Source organism: Elephas maximus, chromosome 1 (genome assembly GCF_024166365.1).
Source record: "Elephas maximus indicus isolate mEleMax1 chromosome 1, mEleMax1 primary haplotype, whole genome shotgun sequence".
Taxonomy (NCBI): domain Eukaryota; kingdom Metazoa; phylum Chordata; class Mammalia; order Proboscidea; family Elephantidae; genus Elephas; species Elephas maximus.
Window position 1 is genome coordinate 39747769 of NC_064819.1, and position 19601 is coordinate 39767369.

Here is a 19601-nt window from a genome sequence, read left to right on the forward strand (position 1 = left end):
ATTTAGCAGTCAAAGTTGGCCAATAAATACCAACTGTTAACTCAGTTGAAAGATAACAGCATGTATGCCAGGTACACTAATAAAATGTTTATTAAACCCTGACTCATACAGAGACCAAAACAGAATCAATGCTGTCCTACTCTTCCTTGCTTTCCTACATTCAGATGATATGGCTACAAACCCCCTGGCACCTCACTTCCACACTATAGGATTAACTGTCAGGTGTAGCAAATTTCCATAAGCATTCACGCTGCAAGTAAAAGGAGCAGATTCATCTTCCAGAGGCATTTCTGCCACTTTAATCTGATGGTTCATCAGAAGTATTTTACTAAGGTGCTCATAATTGTTCAAGCCTTCTCAATTAATATGTTTCAACAAGTAAATAACAGTAAAATCCACCTATTCCCCCTTTTTAAAAAAATAAAATAAAAACAGGTCCTCTCCAACCTTTATATTATGAGATCCCCAAATGACACAAACAAAAATAAAAGACAGGCAATAAGGAAATGCTTTCCAGAATTTCAACCTGAATGCAACACTACTCTCTACCGAGACTATAGCTTTTATCTGAAAAATGTTAAATAAGTCAGAAAAATAAAACCCACATCAATACTGTAACATCTGCCTTTTCTTCCCACTTCTTTTCTCTTTCTCTAAAGTAAGGCTTCTCCATCTGAGGGCAAAGAATTCAGTAAAATAAATGATGTTTTCCTGACAGGGACTTAAAAGAAACATTGGAAAGCACTTTTCTGGCCAAAAATATTCTCTTCTGTTGGTTTCTAAACCTCTTCCTATTTCATCTTTCATTTCCTTGCTTCCTGGTATCTCTATTTAGTTTTTTCTATTGTCAGGAAAAATTGCAAAAGACTTTAAAATGGACAAACCAATGACAAATGTCTCTATGCACTGCTCGGAGTTCACCATCTGGGTGAGTCTCCAGGGATCTGTGTCTTTGCTGGGGAGGGCTCATGATGATGTGTGTGGGTTCTGTGCAGAGGCACACATGTCAGGTGAAGTACAGCTGCAGGTCGGGCAGGAGCAGCAGTCCAGTCCTGCCTCTTGGCAGTCCAGTCCTTGCCATCTGTGAGACTGTCCTCTGGATGTTCCTTTGAAAAGGTTTTAAAATCTTACTGATTCTCTCAATTAGTTAATGAATTAAATGAAAGCTATATTAATTTTGTATTTGTATGACAGTCCCAATTTTACCCTTTTCCAAAAATTACCTTCAATACTTTACAACAGCCCACGGTTGAGTGGAGACTCCTGAGATACAAGTAACAGCGTGAAAGGAGTATTGTTTGTTAATTTTCTCCTCATTTAAGAACTTCTTGAATTAATACACATAACACTATTTTAAGATCTGAATATAATTTATTATCCTAAAATCTTTTATTTACTACCCTGAAATAGTCATTAATAAGAGATTCTTTTCCTAGGTGGCAGAGCCACAAAGGGAATCAGAGTAACAATATTCAAAATTTATTAAATACTTCCAATGAGCCAGACACTGTTGCAGGTGTTTACATGAATTCACTCACTAGATCCTCACAAAAGTATAAAACAGGCCAATTTTGCACCTGAGGAAATGGTAATTGCACACTTTCTGGACACAGGCATTACATCACAACTCACAAACATGTTTTTATAAAAACTTGTATGAATTGTTTGCTGTCACTTCTCCTCGTTTTCAAAATATAGTGGGAAAATTGGTCACCTATGAAATGGGCGCATTTGCACCTGAGGAAACTAAGGCAAACAGAAATTAAGCGACTTGCTCAAAGACATACTGCTAGTAACTGGTAAAAATGTGATCCAGACCAAACTAGACCACCTCACAGGAAAGAAAGAATGGGAAAATTAAAAAATTATTCCTGGCTGTTGTTACCAACATTACCAAAGGATTATTCTGAAGCATATTAAGACAAAGTGCTGTTAGGAACAGCTCAAGCCAAACTCTTAGTAGGCGGCAGCAATAATAAAACCTATACAGACAATCAAAGGTTGAGATAAAATGAATGAAGACGAGAAATCAAATAGGGGATAGATTAAATGCCAAACTAAAAGCTAAAGAAACCAATTTTTTTTGGTATTAAACGTTGTATGCAGACCCCAACACCAATGTGCTCAGCATGACTCTGCAGACCCTACAACTGAGGGGCTTGAAAGGACTAAGATGGTTAACCCAGATCTAAATTAAATTTCAGTTTGAATTTAACTGCAGCTTGGCCCAAGGTCTCTGCCCCTGTTGCCCTGAAGAGACAATTTATTATCTTGTAAAAGTTTAACTGTTTGTAACTCACAGAAACAGCAAGGGACAAAGCTTTAGCTTTTATGACAAACTGCCTGTTAAAAGACGTTTATCAAAGATGTTTACGCAGTTTGATCCTGGGAGAATGCCTTGGTCAACATGCTCCAGGAAGTTAAGAAATAGAGTTGAATTTCTATTCCACGGTAAAACCTTTTGCTTTCAGTTCTAATAGAGTATAAGCCTGGTACGTCACTATGACACTTCTGGCAACCACGAAGGGACCCAAAGGTGAACTGACCTCTGCAACTTTCAAGGCACTGGAGACTTGGGCTAACGGTACTGGGCTGGGCAATTTTTTAGCCCTCCATCTCCACGGGAGTTATGGCAAGATAAATGCCTTTCAGGTCTGAGCATCCATCATCTTTGCGTAGAAACTCCTTGCATTTTATCGTGGGTTTTTCCTTTTTCTTTCTTTTCTATTTTTATACGATGGAACTTAAGTTTCTTTGTCTTGTTTTTTCTTTGGTTCCCTACAGTATGGTCATTGTTCAAGGATCTAAGATCTTTAAAGTTGCTTAAAAACTATAAGCACAAGTGGGGCCAAAGCACTGGCCAAAATTTCTGTGACACTCTTTATATTGTTCAGTTCTGAGACTCTGAAATTTCCAACCTTCGGTTTAAAGCCTCCAGAGCTAATTTTACAGTGCCTTTGGAAATATGGGAAATGCCAAAAATAAGAGCGATATTGAGCTTCCTTAGGGGACTCCTGCTCATTACATGAACAAACATTTCTGTTCTCCAGCATGTTTGTTTTTGTCTGCTTGGCATGACCCAGCGAAGGGCTGTTCAGATGATCAGTGGCCACTTTAGGGAACCTTTGATCTTTCTAAGTTAAATTTTCTGCACAGTAAATTAGAACAGAAAAGATCCTAGATTAAGAAACTGCAACAGGACAGTTTTTTAACTGGAACCTTGAGGCCTTGCAAAGACATCAAAATAGCAAAATAACCTCTCTCCAGGATACTATTTCCAAATTGAAAAGAATGAAGAAGTGCAGAATGCAGTTTCTGAAATGACTAAGCAAGGTGTGGAATTAGAAAGTCAGAACTCTTCTGTACTTATACCATCTGCTGCAGCTCCCTCTGGACCTCTGCTGGCAGTCTCTCCTCTACCTTCTTACCTTCTGAAAATACTTTGCCTGAACTTGGCCTAGCCAACTTGACATATATTTTGGGGGGACATAATTCAATCCAAAACAGCATTAAAAAAACTCAGCTTGATAAGCTTTCTGAATACTTAGGTTTGTCTTGGACTAAAATTCTCCCTTTTAGTCCTTTAAAACTTAAGAAACACTCATTTTGGATCTCATAAACTCACTCCTTATGAAATAGTTATGGGAAGACCTATGATGTTTCCTCACATTGTCTCTAATGACCCTAACTTAATATAACCTGAATTACTGGAATACTGTCGACCTCTAATGCAATATCCTAAGAAATATTTTTCACAAATTAAAGAACCATCTGAAGAGCAGAAACCTGGCTCTCCTCCTTTACTTAATATTAACCCAGGAGATTAGGTTTACTGGAAAAGACATCAACTAAAAGATTCTTTAGAACCTCACTGGAAGGGGGCTTATTTAGTTCTTTTAGCTAACCCTTGTGCGGTGAAACTAGAAGGAATTAACCCTTGGATTCATTTATCACAGTTAAAGAAAGCTAAAGCACCTATCCGGACTCATCAGCCAACCAGAGATTTGAGACTCAGACTGAAACGCCCCAGTGACCAGAAGACAACTTCAGAAACAGATAGCTGATTCCAAGATCGCAGAGTAAGATTACATGCAAGCTGCTGACATTTTTGGACTCTGTTTCCTAACTGCTGGTATTTGAAGAGTTTTGACTGTTTTTGTACACTTGCAGAATTATTTCTTAGTAGCTTTGATAATAATTGAATATTTTAAACTCTAATATAGTAAGTTGAAACTTCTGTTGAAATTGTTGCACATTGCTTAATACCTGTAGCCTTTGAATTAAGTTTTATTTTACCAACTTTGGCTCTTCCCCTAGCGCATCACTAGAAAAGGAATTTGGTTTCTAATATATAATTTTTAACAAACCTCTTCTCCATTATGAAGACTTTAATAATTATTCTCTTCTGTTTGTTATGACCATTACTGATTCTTCGAATGAAAATGCTTTTGTTAAAATAACTCAATCAGTAGCCAGCGCCAGTAATTTCAGTGACTGTTTGGTATGTCACTCCCCCTTCAGTCTACACAAGATCACACTGATTCTCTTACTGTGCCAATCTTGGGTTATAGGTTCACACCTAATTTTACTATTGATTTTAAGAGACCATTTAAATGGGCAATTGGTGTCAAAGCCCTGGGGGCGCAGTGGTTAAAGCAGTTGGCTGCTAACTGAGAGATCAGTGGTTCAAATCCACCAGCAGCTCCTTAGGAGAAAGATGCAGCAGTCTGCTTCCATAAGATTTACAGCCTAGGAAACCCTATAGGGCAGTTCTACTCTATCTTATAGGGTCACTATGAGTCTGGGTCGACTCAGCAGCAGTGGGTTTGGTTTTTTGTTTGGTATTCGTGTCAAATTATGGCTACCTTCAGAATTACCCACTTATTTATTGGCTCCATTTCAATCCTACTCATGCCTGGTTAGAATGTTCTATTCTTTAAACACCAAGCAATCATTTTGTTAATGATGCTTGATATTATTCTGCAGCAGCAGATTAACTATTTTAACAATGATCAAAATCTTTCAGTTTCTGCCCGACTCTGGAATCCCCTAGAATTTGGAGAATTATCCATTTGTGAGGATTCATTAATTGTAGACTGGCTTGAAAGCGCCAATCAGTCCATTCCAGTTTCTAATATTCAAACCAGGGCAGGTATGTTATGTGCCCCATCTGGATATGTCTTTTTATGTGGAGGACCAGCTTATTTAAGGAAAAAGGCCAATAATTCACCCAATACCGGAGCCTTCCCAGCTAAAATGGCTGGAATATACTAGGCCAATGCAACTTAGGTACTCTTGGAATTCCGATGAGTATCCATTCATACAGTGACAGTTTACAATGGAACAGTGACTTGAAATTAATATCCACACAAAAGAGAGAATTTGTCCTCTCAGATAATCCCACTGCCAACAGGCCTTGGCGGGACTGGTCATTTCTTGGAGCACTTGTCCCTTCTTTTGGTACATTACAATTAGAATGATCTATTCACAATTTATCTACTATTATGGCTCAAATTGCTGGTTGTGTTGCTGATGGAATGACACCTCAACAAAAATCCTTAGAACTGCTTGCTAAAATTGCTTTAGATAATAGGTTTTGATCTCTCCTAACTGAATAAGGAAGAGTCAGTGCTACTGCCAATACCTCTTGCTGTTCGTGGATAAATACCTCTCAAGAATTACAACAAGATATCTCTAAAATATTTCAAAAAGCCTCCTGGTTACATATCATTCCTCCCATAACTGTACCTTCCTTCTTCAATATTTTTAGCTGGTTACCCCAAAGCATTAGATCTGGGATACGCTCCTTTTGATCGTTGTAATTATTACATGGCACGTTAAATGTATTATATAATACATTTCTCATTAGCATAGCCAACCCTCAAGACATGTGGCCATGAAAAGAATTATGTCTTTGGAAGAGACTAATTTTTCGTTCTTGGATCTGGTCTTTTTGGAAATGTCAAGCTATTCCTCTAATGGGGCTTTGTCCATAACATTTGCTCCAATCAGAATCAACTCACCCTGAAGATGAAGCCCAAAGCTATAGCAAGGGGAAGATGGGACCAGAAGCTATAGCAAGGTAACATCAGATGGTACCTGGCCACTTCTAATAATAGAGCTGACACCTGGAGTGTCAAAAGCTAACACAGTAGCCATCCTCAAAATACTAAGTATTAAAAGCCCAACAGAGCAACTATCCACAAGAGCCTAAGTCCTTGCAGAAGGTGGGTAATTTCTTTGTGGGTGAGCTGCATCTCCTAGTGGTGGCTTGATCAAAAGGGGGAGGCTTACATGGACCCCAACACCAAGATGCTTGGCATGACTGTGTGGACCCCCAAACCGAGGTGCTTGACAGGACTAGGATGGCTGACCCAGACCTACATTAAATTCCATTTCTAATTAAACTGCAGCTTGGCCCAAGGTCTCTGCCCCTGTTCCCCTAAAGAGACGACTGAGCTTTTTGTAAAAGTTTAACTGCTCGTAACGTACAGAAACAGCAAGGATCAAAAAGCTTTAGCTTCTATGTTAAATGGTACCTGTCAACGAAATTTACACAGCCTGATCCAAGGAGAATGCCTTGGTCAACACGCTCCATGAGTTTAGAAAACAGAGTTCATAATGTTAAGAAAGTTTATTAAGAAAAGGCTGTAATGACCCCCTTATAACTTTTTGCCATGCACCCCCTCTGTGTCCGTAAGCATGCAGCTCTTTGTTTGCTCCACTTGGTAAAATCTTCACTGTTGTCCCTGCAACTGGAACACTGTGACGTCCTGCTTGCATGTTAAAGTGTTTCCCAATTTGTAAATCTCTAATCCACAATAAAACTTTTTGCTTCCACTTCTAACACAGTGGCAGTCTGGTGCTTCACTATGGCATTATACAATTTAATCCTAACATTGTTAGTTTGTCTAAGGCTCCTACAAAATTCACACCATATCCCCATACTCTTTTTGTATCTTTCTAATGAGAGAATAATCCAAAGACATCTTCTGCTTTACACAGCTTCCTGGCACGCCTGGAATGAACTTGGCTTTCAGCAGTGTGGAAGCAGACCATCAAAGGGTCTACTACCAGCTGCAAAGTCTATTCATGCTTATAACTGTACTCAAATAAATATCTAGCAATTGTCATTCTTTTCTGGACTTTCTCAACCTTTCAACTCTTAATTTAGAGAAAACTGAAATCCTCAGAACATCTCAAGAAGAATCATTCATAGGCCAAAATGCTTCAAAGAAGGCACCTAGGACAGTCCAGTCTCACCAAAGGCCTCTGAACACATGGCAATTTCCCAACTCAAACATCTGGGTCCTCCCTCTCAGCTAAGAGCAAACCTCAGTCTGTGAGCGAGAAGCGTGTTAACTGAACTACTAACTGTCTTCAAGTATAGGCTTGAAGGTTAAATACATAAAGACTAGTGGGGAATTTTAGAAAAATTCCTAGAAAAACCTAAAATAAAGCTATACTTAAAGTATTAACTGAACTAATTTGTCACCGTTATGGTTTATGGAGCAACACTCAGTAGATAACTCCATAAACGGAATCACTAAGCCAAAAAACAAACTACACACAATGTGTTGGATGAATATAAGATAAAAGGATAAATATAGTATTGATAGACGTTAACTAAAATACTTAAGAAAATTCTAGACCTAGTTGTAAGACATTTTGAAATATAGCATTTACCCAGCAAAATTCTGATATTAAAGATAGTTAAGTATGAATCATGGGCAGGGGTTACAAACAAAATGAAAGACCAGATTGGACCTAATTATTCTAAAATAGTTCTAGAAAAATAAAGCAAATAGAGAGTCAATTCTATTTTGATTTCAAATACCTTCTAAATATTTAAATTTACCAACTCCAGATAACGCAGTAACTAACGCTCAAATCACTAAATCTATTTATTAGTTATTAAAAATCCAAGACACTCTTCATTTCCACAAAATGCAAACTCAAAAAACTAAAGAGGTATGTCATTTTTGCCCAATGTTTTCACTAGTCGGAATAGTCTCCAGCAGCAAGGCTGACCAGGTTTCAGGAATAACACTGTCCACAAGCAACTGAGATGTCTTTACTTGTGCTCCCAGATGTTTCTGGAGTTGTACTCCCTTTGCTGTAAGTATACAAAATTTTTCAGAAACTGAAAAACAAAGAAAATTGAAGGCAAGATGATACTCACTTTTCAATCTCAACCCCAAGTGGATTAGTGGGACGTAGGGACAAAGGAGGAATTCCTTTATTCCTGTCCTTGCGCATATCATAATAACTCATTTCATCAACCCAGACAGCAGATTGATCCAAGATACCTAACAAAAATCAGGAGTACAACGTTAATAAAACAAAGGCTCTAAATGAAGGTACCTTCTAAGTCTTTCCATATTGCTTTAATTTTCTGAAAAACCTACTACAAACGCATGCTAAAATAATTTTTAAAAGATGTGAGGGCACAATAGCCCAGATTTTTTTTTTTTTCATAATGGATGGTGGCTTAATTAAAAACACTGAGAATTTATAAAAAGGCAAAAATAACATTTCTTAATTCATGGTTTCATTGTACATTACTCAATAAAAAAGACAAATTAAGTCTCTGAGAAAAAATGTACTTTACAAATAATAACCACATGATTATTTACACATTATTAAATATTGCCGATTAAACTGGAGAAAACATTCATGAGGTTAGTATATAAGACACAATGATACGACCTACAACATCTGTTTATTTAAGAGGTTATTCCGAAATCACATAAACTTTTGGAAAACTGCTGGGAAACACCTAGACACAAAACTTGAATTAAAGATACCCTTAGAAGCCTTAGTTCAATGAAAAGCTTCTTGCTTATGATGACTGTTGGAGATCCATTATGTATACATAACTTATATTTGTGAATTTCTTTCTGTTGAGCAACATAAGCTACCTAAGAACATATTTGACTAGAGATGAAAATCAAACGTTCTTTAAATGGTTCTTAAAAACACTGAACAATGTCTTTCGTTATCTTTTTCTACACACTGACATTTTTCACTTTTTCATGATAGGTCTACAAAATCAATATCCTCCTTGCTATTTCTTATTCCTTTTACTATGCTAAAAATGTTCTAATAGAAAAACAGCAGATTGTTTTTACATTATGCTGAAATCAATTTGGTAAATTCAACAAAATATATCCCAACGATTCCTCATATAAAGAAGTACTCAAGCACATTCTAAGAAATGTACAGCTTATGGAACTGAAATGACTGGGCTATTCCAGGAAAGCCGGCTGAGTGGAGCTTGTGAATGAGACACAATCTCTGAAAAACTGGGCCTCCCTCTATGGGCACCAGCTCCTTGTCATTCACCTCAGCACAGGACTGCCAGCGTTCCGCCTGGGCTGCTACCAACTGACCAAGGAGCCCAGCGCCAAGGAGCATGGAGGAGGGCAGCCCAGCCCTGCCTGCAGGAGGCAACAAAGGCTGCTAGGAAAAAGGGGGTCTAGGAACAAGAACCTCGGTAAACTCATAATCTTCTCAGTACCCAATACTGGACAGGCCTTGTCAGAGGGGAGGAACGCCATGTGCAGGCAGTCCAGAGCCAGGTCCACTCCGGTCAATACACCTTTCCAGAGCCCACTGTGTTTCAGGTCTTGTGCTGGGGCCCGAAAATCAATTTGCTACTTGTAATAAGCATTCTTTATCTGCTATAAAAAAATGATGAGGCTGGATTTCTTCAAAATGTCTTAAGTTCCTTCAGAAAACTGGAGAAGTCCCTGCTTTTCTTTCACAGTTCAGTTTTTAAAGAAGTTAAAAAAGAGTGAATAAAAAATAGAAATATTATATATATGTACATATAAAAAAAAAAACTGTTGCCGTTGAGTCAATTCCAACTCATAGCAACCATACAGGACAGAGCAGAACTGCCCCACAGAGATTCCAAGGAGCGCCTGGTGGCATAGTGGTTAAGTGCTATGGCTGCTAACCAAAAAGGTCGGCAGTGTGAATCTGCTAAGCGCTCCTTGGAAACTCTATGGGGCAGTTCTACTCTGTCCTTTGTGTTGCTATGAGTCGGAATCAATTTGACTGTAAAGAGTTTGGTTTGTGTTTTTAAATACAATATAACCATGTAACCCACCGCCGTCAAGTCGATTCCGACTCATAGCGACCATATAGGACAGTAGAACTGTCCCATAGGGTTTGCTAGGCTGTAATCTTTATAGGAGCAGACCACCAGGTTTTTTTCTCCTGCAGAGCGGCTGGTGGGTACAAACCGCCCACCTTTTGGTTAGCAGTCAAGCGCTTAACAACCATTGTACCACCAGGGCCCACCATGGCTCCTTATCTCAAAGCTACCCATGAAGAAACGAGGCATTAAAGTCACACAGCTATCAGTGGTAAAGCCCACATTCGAATTCAGAATTTGGTTCCTCAGACCAAGCTCTGAACCACTACTAATACAAGGAAGCACATATTAGGTGCATAAAAAGTAATATACAAAGTGCTATAGGGTCAATGGAAACCCTGGTGGCGTAGTGGTTAAGTGCTATGGCTGCTAACCAAAGGGTTGGCAGTTTGAATCCACCAGGCGCTCCTTGGAAACTCTGTGGGCAGCTCTACTCTGTCCTACAGGGTCTCTATAAGTCAGAATCGACTCGACGGCACTGGGTTTGGTTTTTGGTATAGGGTCACTTGGAAACCCTGGTGGCGTAGTGGTTAAGTGCTATGGCTGCTAGCCAAAGGGTAGGCAGTTCAAACTGACCAGGTGCTCCTTGGAAACTCTATGGGGCAGTTCTACTCTGTCCTATGGAGTCGCTATAAGTCGGAATCGGCTCAACGGCACTGGGTTTGCTTGTTTGTTTTTTATAGGGTCATTACGAGTCAGAATCAACTCGATGGCAACATGGCAACGGGTTTGGTTTGTTTTGGTTTTCTTATGGAATACAAAGAAGAGTGATTACTTCTGGTTCAGAGGGCTAAAAGCAGATCCAACCCAGACGACATTTCATCTGGGCCTCGATGAATGCAGAAAATAAAGGGAGAGGAAACTATTTAATATTATTTAATAATTTGGCCAAATCGTGAGAATATTTCATCTCAAACTGAAACAATATAATAGTTTAAAAGAAACGCAATAATATTCAAGTCAAGGAACCAAAACTGTCACACCAAAACATTACATAAACAGATTCATAAAGAACTTAGAATGACAGCTCTCTTATGATGTCATCCTTAGCAAACCACCTTCACAACAATAATGCAAACTTTAACTTTCATCCTTTTCCTGCCAAAATAAACATAAACTGAACGTAAGTTAAAGAGACATGAGAGTAGGTATCTATCAGTTTTAAATTTTAGAATACAATGCCCATTTTTATTTTCATTAGAATAGAGTCGTGAAGGATGATACCTATTTTTTCAGGCTTCAGCAGCTTGAAAGAGACTGTTGAGGTTCCTCTGCCACCTGACTTGGTTGTGACAATGATGTCCCCTTTGTCATTTTTGGCTTGTCCCACTCGACACACTATTTTACTGGCAGACATCCATTCTGCAGTCAGGAGGCAATTATGTCCACAGATTGTCAGACCTGGAAATGCAAGCATGACATGATGAAGTTCAGAAGAACAGTGATAAGACCTTAAACTTGTCTACTGCATGAAAAATAAACACCAGGCCTTTTTATGAACTGAAAAATCAATCCAGAAATAGCATTTCCTTGTTCAAAAGTTACTTCTATAATTGAATATAACCAATATTACTTGCAAATATACTGTTGTTTCTATTGATTTTCATCTAATTTGTTTTGCATCTAATATTTATAACTTCTTTTACACTGTTTTTATATTTCTCCAAACATAAGTGGAATTAGAAAACAATTTATTATAACTATGCCTAGGCTCATAACTCTGTCTAAGGCTGAGAATCCTAGGTTGTTTTCATAGGTATTAGAAGGGAAACAAACTATTGCTACTACGTGAAGTCTAAATTACTGATAGAAAATTTGGAAGTCTATTGGTAAATTTATATATCATTCCCTAAAAACATTCTATATTCACTGGTCTTCCTAAGAATAATCTGCATGCACTTTCACTAGTGTTCAATTATATGTCGTATTACAGAATGGAGCCAATCATAGTTTTATAACTAATTCTCTTGAGAATTCGGAACTAAAGTGGTTACTTTATTTTAAATATGGCCTGGAGTATGATAAACTCAGTAAATGTTGGGCATTACTGGATTACTATCTCATTTCAAGTCTGCACATCAGTTCATACAATGGTAGTTGATGCTGCATCAGTGTTTCCTGATGATACTGCCACCGTACTACTTCTGTTGCTACAATCAAACTGCATTCCAGAGAAGTCGCCTCAGCTTACTCATGGCCATCACTTCCTGATAACCTGTACCTAAATTAAAATGCAGACAGTGGCCACACAGAGATGCACTGAAATGTTCTAGTGAGACAGGCTGTCCCTAGGCAAGGCACCAACACTCCACACAGGCACACCGTCAGCTACTCCTCTTATTTCCTCTACATTTTCCATTTCCACAGAGGCCAAGATAAAATATATATATATATACATATACATATATATATATTTATGGAGAAAATAAACCAGAATGTATATGACCCAAAGCAGACACTTCACATTTTCTTTTCTCATCATTTAACTTTTTACACTGCTCAGCAGTCGTGCACGGCAATGCCATTATTTTCTCGGAAACTAGAACATCTCAACAAATGCAAAATTTGGTTTAAAGCAATGGAATGGATTTAAGTCACCTTTTGTTACAACTCTAATCATTACTGAGAAAGAATGCTATAGGAACCATACAGAAACAAAAGGAACTACGACTTTAAAACATATTTGTATTTCCTGAAATAATGAATTTGGGGGTTTCCCTAAAATCTCTATTATTCATGTATGGCATTTTGTTTTCCTAATAACAACATTTAAGGATTCCTTTTTTTTTTTAAGACTGAGTTTCTTGTTGATATTTCTTAATACGTAATTTTAAATGCACGTATAATTCTTAATTATTTTTTCAAAATAGAAATGTTTTTGGTATTTTTCCTGATAATCAGTTGCTATGAAAAATTCAAACCATTTAAGAGCTTGAATGCTACCTGGGTTCCTCTCTTCTGACTCCAAGATAAACACTGCTAAACACTTCAATGCATTTGTGCTCAAATAATTTAGACATACATAAATTTGTCCATATATTTATTTCAAAATAAATGGGTAATCTTTTAATTTGTAACCTGCATAATTATAGGTTTTGGAAATTTTTACATCATTTCAGGTCAATACACACTTAATACTGTTAAATTCTACAATAAAGGTTCTTACGATTTTAAATATTCACTTCAGAAAGGAAAATGAGTCCATAATAAATGTCAAGGCATAAAGTAATAACTCAAATAGTGTCTTCATAAAAACAAACAAACAGGCATGCCTAACATAGTAAGTTCCCTAGTAGAGAGCTACCCTATGGTTAAACTGAGGAATGAGGAGCCAATTTCAGAGACACAGACTAAACTCTAAACACCTGTTCCCATGACCACACCTGCTGGCACCAAACCACCCCAGAGCGATAGCTTATTCATCAGTCATAGCTGCTATCAAGGTTCCTCTGGCTGCATTTTTACTCCAAAATTTGATGCCTAATAAGCATCAAACAATTTAAACAAAGACTCAAAGAGATCATTTTGAACTTCGTAACAAAAAAATAAGATCATAAGACCAATTTTGTCGGTACATTTTGCTAAGTTAAAAAACGCTAAGAAATACGCTTCATAAAACATAATAGCACTTTTTTTTGAAGTAACCTGTAATATTCCAAGTACTTTTTATAGTGTTTTACTTGGCTAGTGTAAAAATCATCTGAGTTTTGAAAAACTTCAGCAGGTTAAGTCTGCTTTTTAAAAAAATTGTTTCCTGCCAATACCTCATGCAGGCTGCAAGCTGAACTAGCAAAGTTTATAAAAGTGATACATACTTAGTCAAATAAGAATAGCTCTGCCTGAAGCTAAAGCAAGACTAAAAGTTACAGAGACTAGTCACTATCATGTTTAGGGGCTCACCATGATTGTGCCAGGTAAAATTTTGGACATAACCTCCATCCATGTTGTTGTTGTTCAGTGCCGTCCAGTTTGTTCTGACACACAGCAACCCTATGTACAACAGAACAAAACACTACCAGATCCTGCACCATCCTCACAATCTTTGCTATGTTTGAGCTCGTTGATCCAGCCACAGTATAGATCCATCTCATCGAGGGTCCTCCTCTTTCTCGTTGACCCTCTACATTAACAAGCATGATGTCCTTCTCCAGGGACTGGGCCCTCCTGATAACATGTGGAAAGCACATGTGACAAAGTCTCACCATCCTCGCTTCCAAGGAGCATTCTGGCTGTACTTCTTCCAAGACAGGTTTGTTCGTTCTTCTGGCAGTCCATGGTATACTCAATATTCTTCGCCAACACCATAATCAATTCTTCTTTGGTCTTCCTATTCACTGTCCAGCTTTCACATTAATTTATGGCAACTGAAAATAGCACGGGTTAGGTCAGGCGTACTTTAGTTCTCAAAGGAATATCTTTGCTTTTCAACACTTTAAGAAGGTCTTTTGAAGCAGATTTGCCTACTGCAATACATCGCTTAATTTCTTGACTGCTGCTTCCATGGGCATTGATTATGGATTTAAGTAAAATGAAATCCTGACAACTTCAATCTTCTCCATTTATCATGATATGCTTACTGGGCCAGCTGTGAGGATTTTTGTTTTCATGTTGAAGTGTAATCCATACTGAAGGCTATAGTCTTTGATCTTCAACTTCATCAGTAAGTGCTTCAAGTCCTCTTCATTTTCAGCAAGCAAGGTTGTGTCATTTGCATTACAAAGGTTGTTAATGAGTCTTCCACCAATCCTGATGCCATGATCTTCTTCGTGTAGTCCAGCTTACTGGATTATTTGTTCCGAATACGGGTTGAATAAGTATGGTGAAAGGATACGACCCCAACGCACACCTTTCCTGATTTTAAACCATGCGGTATCCCCTTTTTCTGTTTCAAATAACTGCCCCTTAGTCTATGTACCGGTTCCTCACGAACACAATTAAGTGTTCTGGAATTCCCATTTTTGGCAACGTTATCTATAACCGAGCAATGGAGAGTCTGCTCAAGCCTCCAAAACGAGGCAGAAGTGGCAATGAATTGGTGAAAGTAAGTACGAGCCTCTAACCTACTGCGCAGACCAAAAAAACCCTTCCCCCCTCTGGCAAGTACCTCTCTCCCATTTACTTGCCTCTTTGCTGCTTTGCTCTGGGTCCTGGTCTGGCTTCAGCGATTGCCAAGCCACCTGGGCCAGAAGTAGAACCTGTTTCATGCTCTGAGCCATTCTCCCGACTTTGAAGAGGGAATAGCTCCCCTAAGCCAGGAACTCAGGGCAGGCACAGCTCCTTTGCCTAGGCACAGGCATAAGGGGTCCATGGGCTTTCAATGTCTTTCACCCCTGCATAGACCTGTGTGGGCCCATTTCAAAAGCATAGGCCCTCATTAGCAGAGTACAACAGGATATATACCTGAAGTCTAACTTCAACTGTATCAGCTACATGGTAGAGAGGAAGGTTCGTGACATTTGACACCACCCTGTCCATTAAGTAGGAGCCTCACCTACCCACATCAGGTGCATGAGGACTGGTGGCCCTACCCACTCTACCTAGCCACTCGCAACAGGGATCCGAGAATAAGTGGTGCCTCCCAGTCCTTACAGCCAACAGCACTGGGTGCCCAAAGTCCAGCTGCAAAACCCACCCACCTACACACTTCAGGGAACAGGGACACGCCTTCCACCCAGGCACTCAAGGGCAGCCATCAGCTCCCTGCCTTGCTCAGTACATGACCCCCTGCTGCAGTCAGATACCTGTGCCTGTACCAATCGCCCCTGCCCGTCTAGGACTGTAGGTGAGAGCCTGCACCACATGCTTGGTGACCAATGACCTGGACACCTGAGCTAAATCCACACAAGAAAAGTAAACAGATTCCTGGGCTCACATACCTAGTAACAGGTCTAGCCACCTGATGACACGGCATGAGAACTTCAAAGATGCCAATAAACAAAGTAACTCACATGAGCAGCCTATTTGGGCTTATCGAAGCAAAACGAAAAGCTAGGACACAGTAAACAAATATAAAATAAATATAATAACTTATTAATGGTTCAGACACAATAGTCAATATCAAATCACATAAAGAGGCAGACTATGATGGCTTCAGCAAGTGGCCAAAACAAAGAACCAAGAAACTTCCCGAAGAAAGAGAATTTCTTGAAATTACCGGAGGTAGAATTCAAAAGATTAATATACAGAGCTCTTCAAGAGATCAGGAAGGTGATCTGGCAAAATGCAGACCAAGAGAAGGAACACAAAGACAAAGCAACAGAGGAACTTACGAAGGCTATACAAGAGCATAATGACAAGTTCAACAGGATGTAAGAACCCACAGGAACAGCGCAAACAGAAATCCAAAGGATTAACAACATAATTTCAGAATTATACAACTCAATAGAAAATCACAGGAGCAGAACTGAAGCAATGGAAAACAGAATTAGTTAGTGAAGACACAAAACTTGACACCAACTTATTTGAGGAAAAATCAGATAAAAGTATTTAAAAAATGAACAAATCCTAAGAATTATGTGGGACTCTATCAAGAGGAATAACCTACGAATGATTGGAGTACCAGGACAGGAAGAGCTAACACAAAATACAGAGAGAATTGTTGAAGATTTGTTGGCAGAAAATTTCCCTGATATCGTGAAAGATGAGAAGACACCTATCTAAGAAGTTCATCGAATCCCATACAGGGCAGATCCCAAAAGAAAGTCACCAAGACATATTACAATCAAACTTGCCAAAGCCAAATATAAAAAGAGAATTTTAAGAGCAGCTAGGGATAAACAAAAAGTCATCTACAAAGGACAGTCAATAAGACTAAGCTCAGAGTACTCAGCAGAAACCATGCAAGCAAGAAGGCAATGGGATGACGTATATAAAGACTTGAAGGAAAAAAATTGCCAGCCAAGAATTATATATCAGCAAAACTGTCTCTCAAATATGAAGGCAAAATTAGGGCATTTCCAGACAAACAGAAGCTAAGGGAATTTGTTAAAACCGAACCAAAATTACAAGGAATATTAAAAGGAGTCCTGTGGCTACAGAACTGACAATATCAGACAACAACCCAAGACTAGAACACAAGACAGAGCAACCAGATATCAACCCAGACAGGGAAGTCACAAGAATAAATCAAAGCTAAAACACTGAAAATAGGGAAACAGAGATGTCAATATGTAAAAGACGACAACATTAAACCAAAAAAGAGGAGCTAAATAATGCAGTCATAGAAGTTTCATATGGCGAGGAAGTCAAGGCAACATCAGGGCATAAAAGATTGGTTTAAACTTAGAAAAACAGAGGTAAATTTTAAGGTAACCACAGAGGAAACTAGCAATCCTACACATCAAAGCAAAAAACGAGAAAAACATAAAGACTCAGCAAATACAAAATCAACAACGATGAAAAGAAAACACATAAAAACGACTCAGCGTGGAAAATTAAATGGAACAAACTGTCAATGACAACAACAACAAAAAAAATGACAGCACTAAACTCATACCTATCAATAATTATGCTGAATGTAAATGGACTAAATGCACAAACAAACAGAGAGTGGCAGAAGAGATAAAATAGACTTTAAATCAAAATCTGTTGCAAGGGATAAAGAAAGACATTACATAATAATAAAAGGGTCAACTCAACAGGAAGACATAATAATTATAAATATATATGCATCTAACAGCAATGCACCAGAACACATGAAACAAATTCTAACAAATATAAAAGGAGAAATATGCAACTTCACAATAATACTAAGAGACTTCAACACACCAGTGTCAATTATAGACTGAACATCTAAAAAGAAAATCACTAAAGACATTTAAGAACTTTAAAAAAAAAAAGCCAACTGGACATGACTGACATATATAGAACACTCCACTCAGCATCAGAACAATACATTATTCTCCAGTGCACATGGATCATTTTTCAGAATGGACCATATGCTAAGACACAAAACAAGTCTCAACAAATTTAAAAAACACTGAAATCATACAAAGAATATTTTCAGACTGTAACACTATGAAACTAGAAAACAACAGGATGAATAAAGGAAAAAATATAATTACATAAACAAAAAAACAAAAACAAATAATACACTACTAAAAAAATATTGAGTAAAACAAGAAATCAAACGTGAAATTAAAACATTCCTAGAATCAAATGAAAATGAAAACACAATATATCAAGTTCTTCGGGGCACTGCAAAAACAGTACTCGGAGGGAAATTTATAGCAATAAGTACCTATGTTAAAAAAGAAGAAAGATCCAAAATCACTAACTTAAACCAAAAATTTGAATAATGAGAAAAGGAAGAACAAAAGATGCCAAAACCAACAAGAAAAAAATAAATAAAAATCATGACAGAAATAAATGCCTACTATACGGCCATGATCTGCAAAATGGCCTATTACCAGTACAATGACAGACATGTAGACCAACGGTACAGAATCTAGAACCCAGACGCAAATCCATCCACCTATGGTCAGCTGATTTTGACAAAGGATCAAAATCCATTACATGGGGAAGACAGTTTTTTTGACAACTGGTGCCAACAAAACTGGATGTCTATTTGTAAAAAAATGAAAACAGGGCCTATACCTCACACCATACACTAAAACTAACTCAAAATGGATGAAAAGACCTAAACAGAAAACCAAAAACAATTTAGATCATGGAAGAAAAAATAGAGACAAAGCTAGGGGCTCTGATATGTGACATAAATAAATTACAAATTATAACTAACAATGTACAAATGCCAGAAGATAAACTAGATACTGAGAAAAGAGCACCTAAAAATTAAACACTTATACTCATCAAAAGACTTGAACGGAAGAGTTAAAAGACTGGGAATAAAATTTTGGGTTATGATATATCCAACAAGGGTCTAATCTCTAAAATCTAAAGACTACTTCAACATTTCAGTACGAAAAGATAAATAATCCAATTAAAAAATGGGCAAAAGGTATGAACGGACACTTCACCAAAGAAGACCTTCAGGTAGCTAACATTCACAAGAGGAAATGCTTGCAATATCAGCAATTAGAGAAATGAAAATCAAAACTACAATGAGATACCATGTCACCCCAACACTGCTGGCACTAATAAAAAAACTAGAAAATAACAAATGTTGGAGGGGTTGTGGGTAGACTGGAACTCCTACGCACCACTGGTGAGAATGTAAAATGGTGTGAACACTATGGAAAACCATATGGCACCTTCTTAAAAAGCTAGAAATAGAAATAACGTACGATCCAGCAATCCCACTCTTAGAGAAGTTACAGCCGTCACACAAATAGACATATGAACATCCATGTTCACTGCATCATTATTCACAATAGTAAAAAGATGGAAACAAACTATGTGCCCATGAGCAGATGAATGGATAAACAAATTATGGTACATCCATACAAAGAAACACTACACAACAATAAATAATGATGAT

At 38.0% G+C, this 19601-nt stretch overlaps 1 protein-coding gene across 5 annotated transcripts in view; it reads right to left on the reverse strand.

Moving 5' to 3' along the window:
* The window catches only part of EXOC2 (exocyst complex component 2), a 313056-nt gene that overhangs the window by 241514 nt on the left and 51941 nt on the right, over positions 1–19601 (reverse strand). For all 5 annotated transcript variants that reach the window (XM_049882080.1, XM_049882096.1, XM_049882088.1 and 2 more), the window contains exons 3-4: positions 11387–11563; positions 8183–8309 (exon numbers count right to left, since the gene is read on the reverse strand). In XM_049882080.1, the coding sequence (XP_049738037.1) occupies positions 8183–8309; positions 11387–11563 (304 nt within the window). The remainder of the gene's footprint in view (positions 1–8182; positions 8310–11386; positions 11564–19601) is intronic.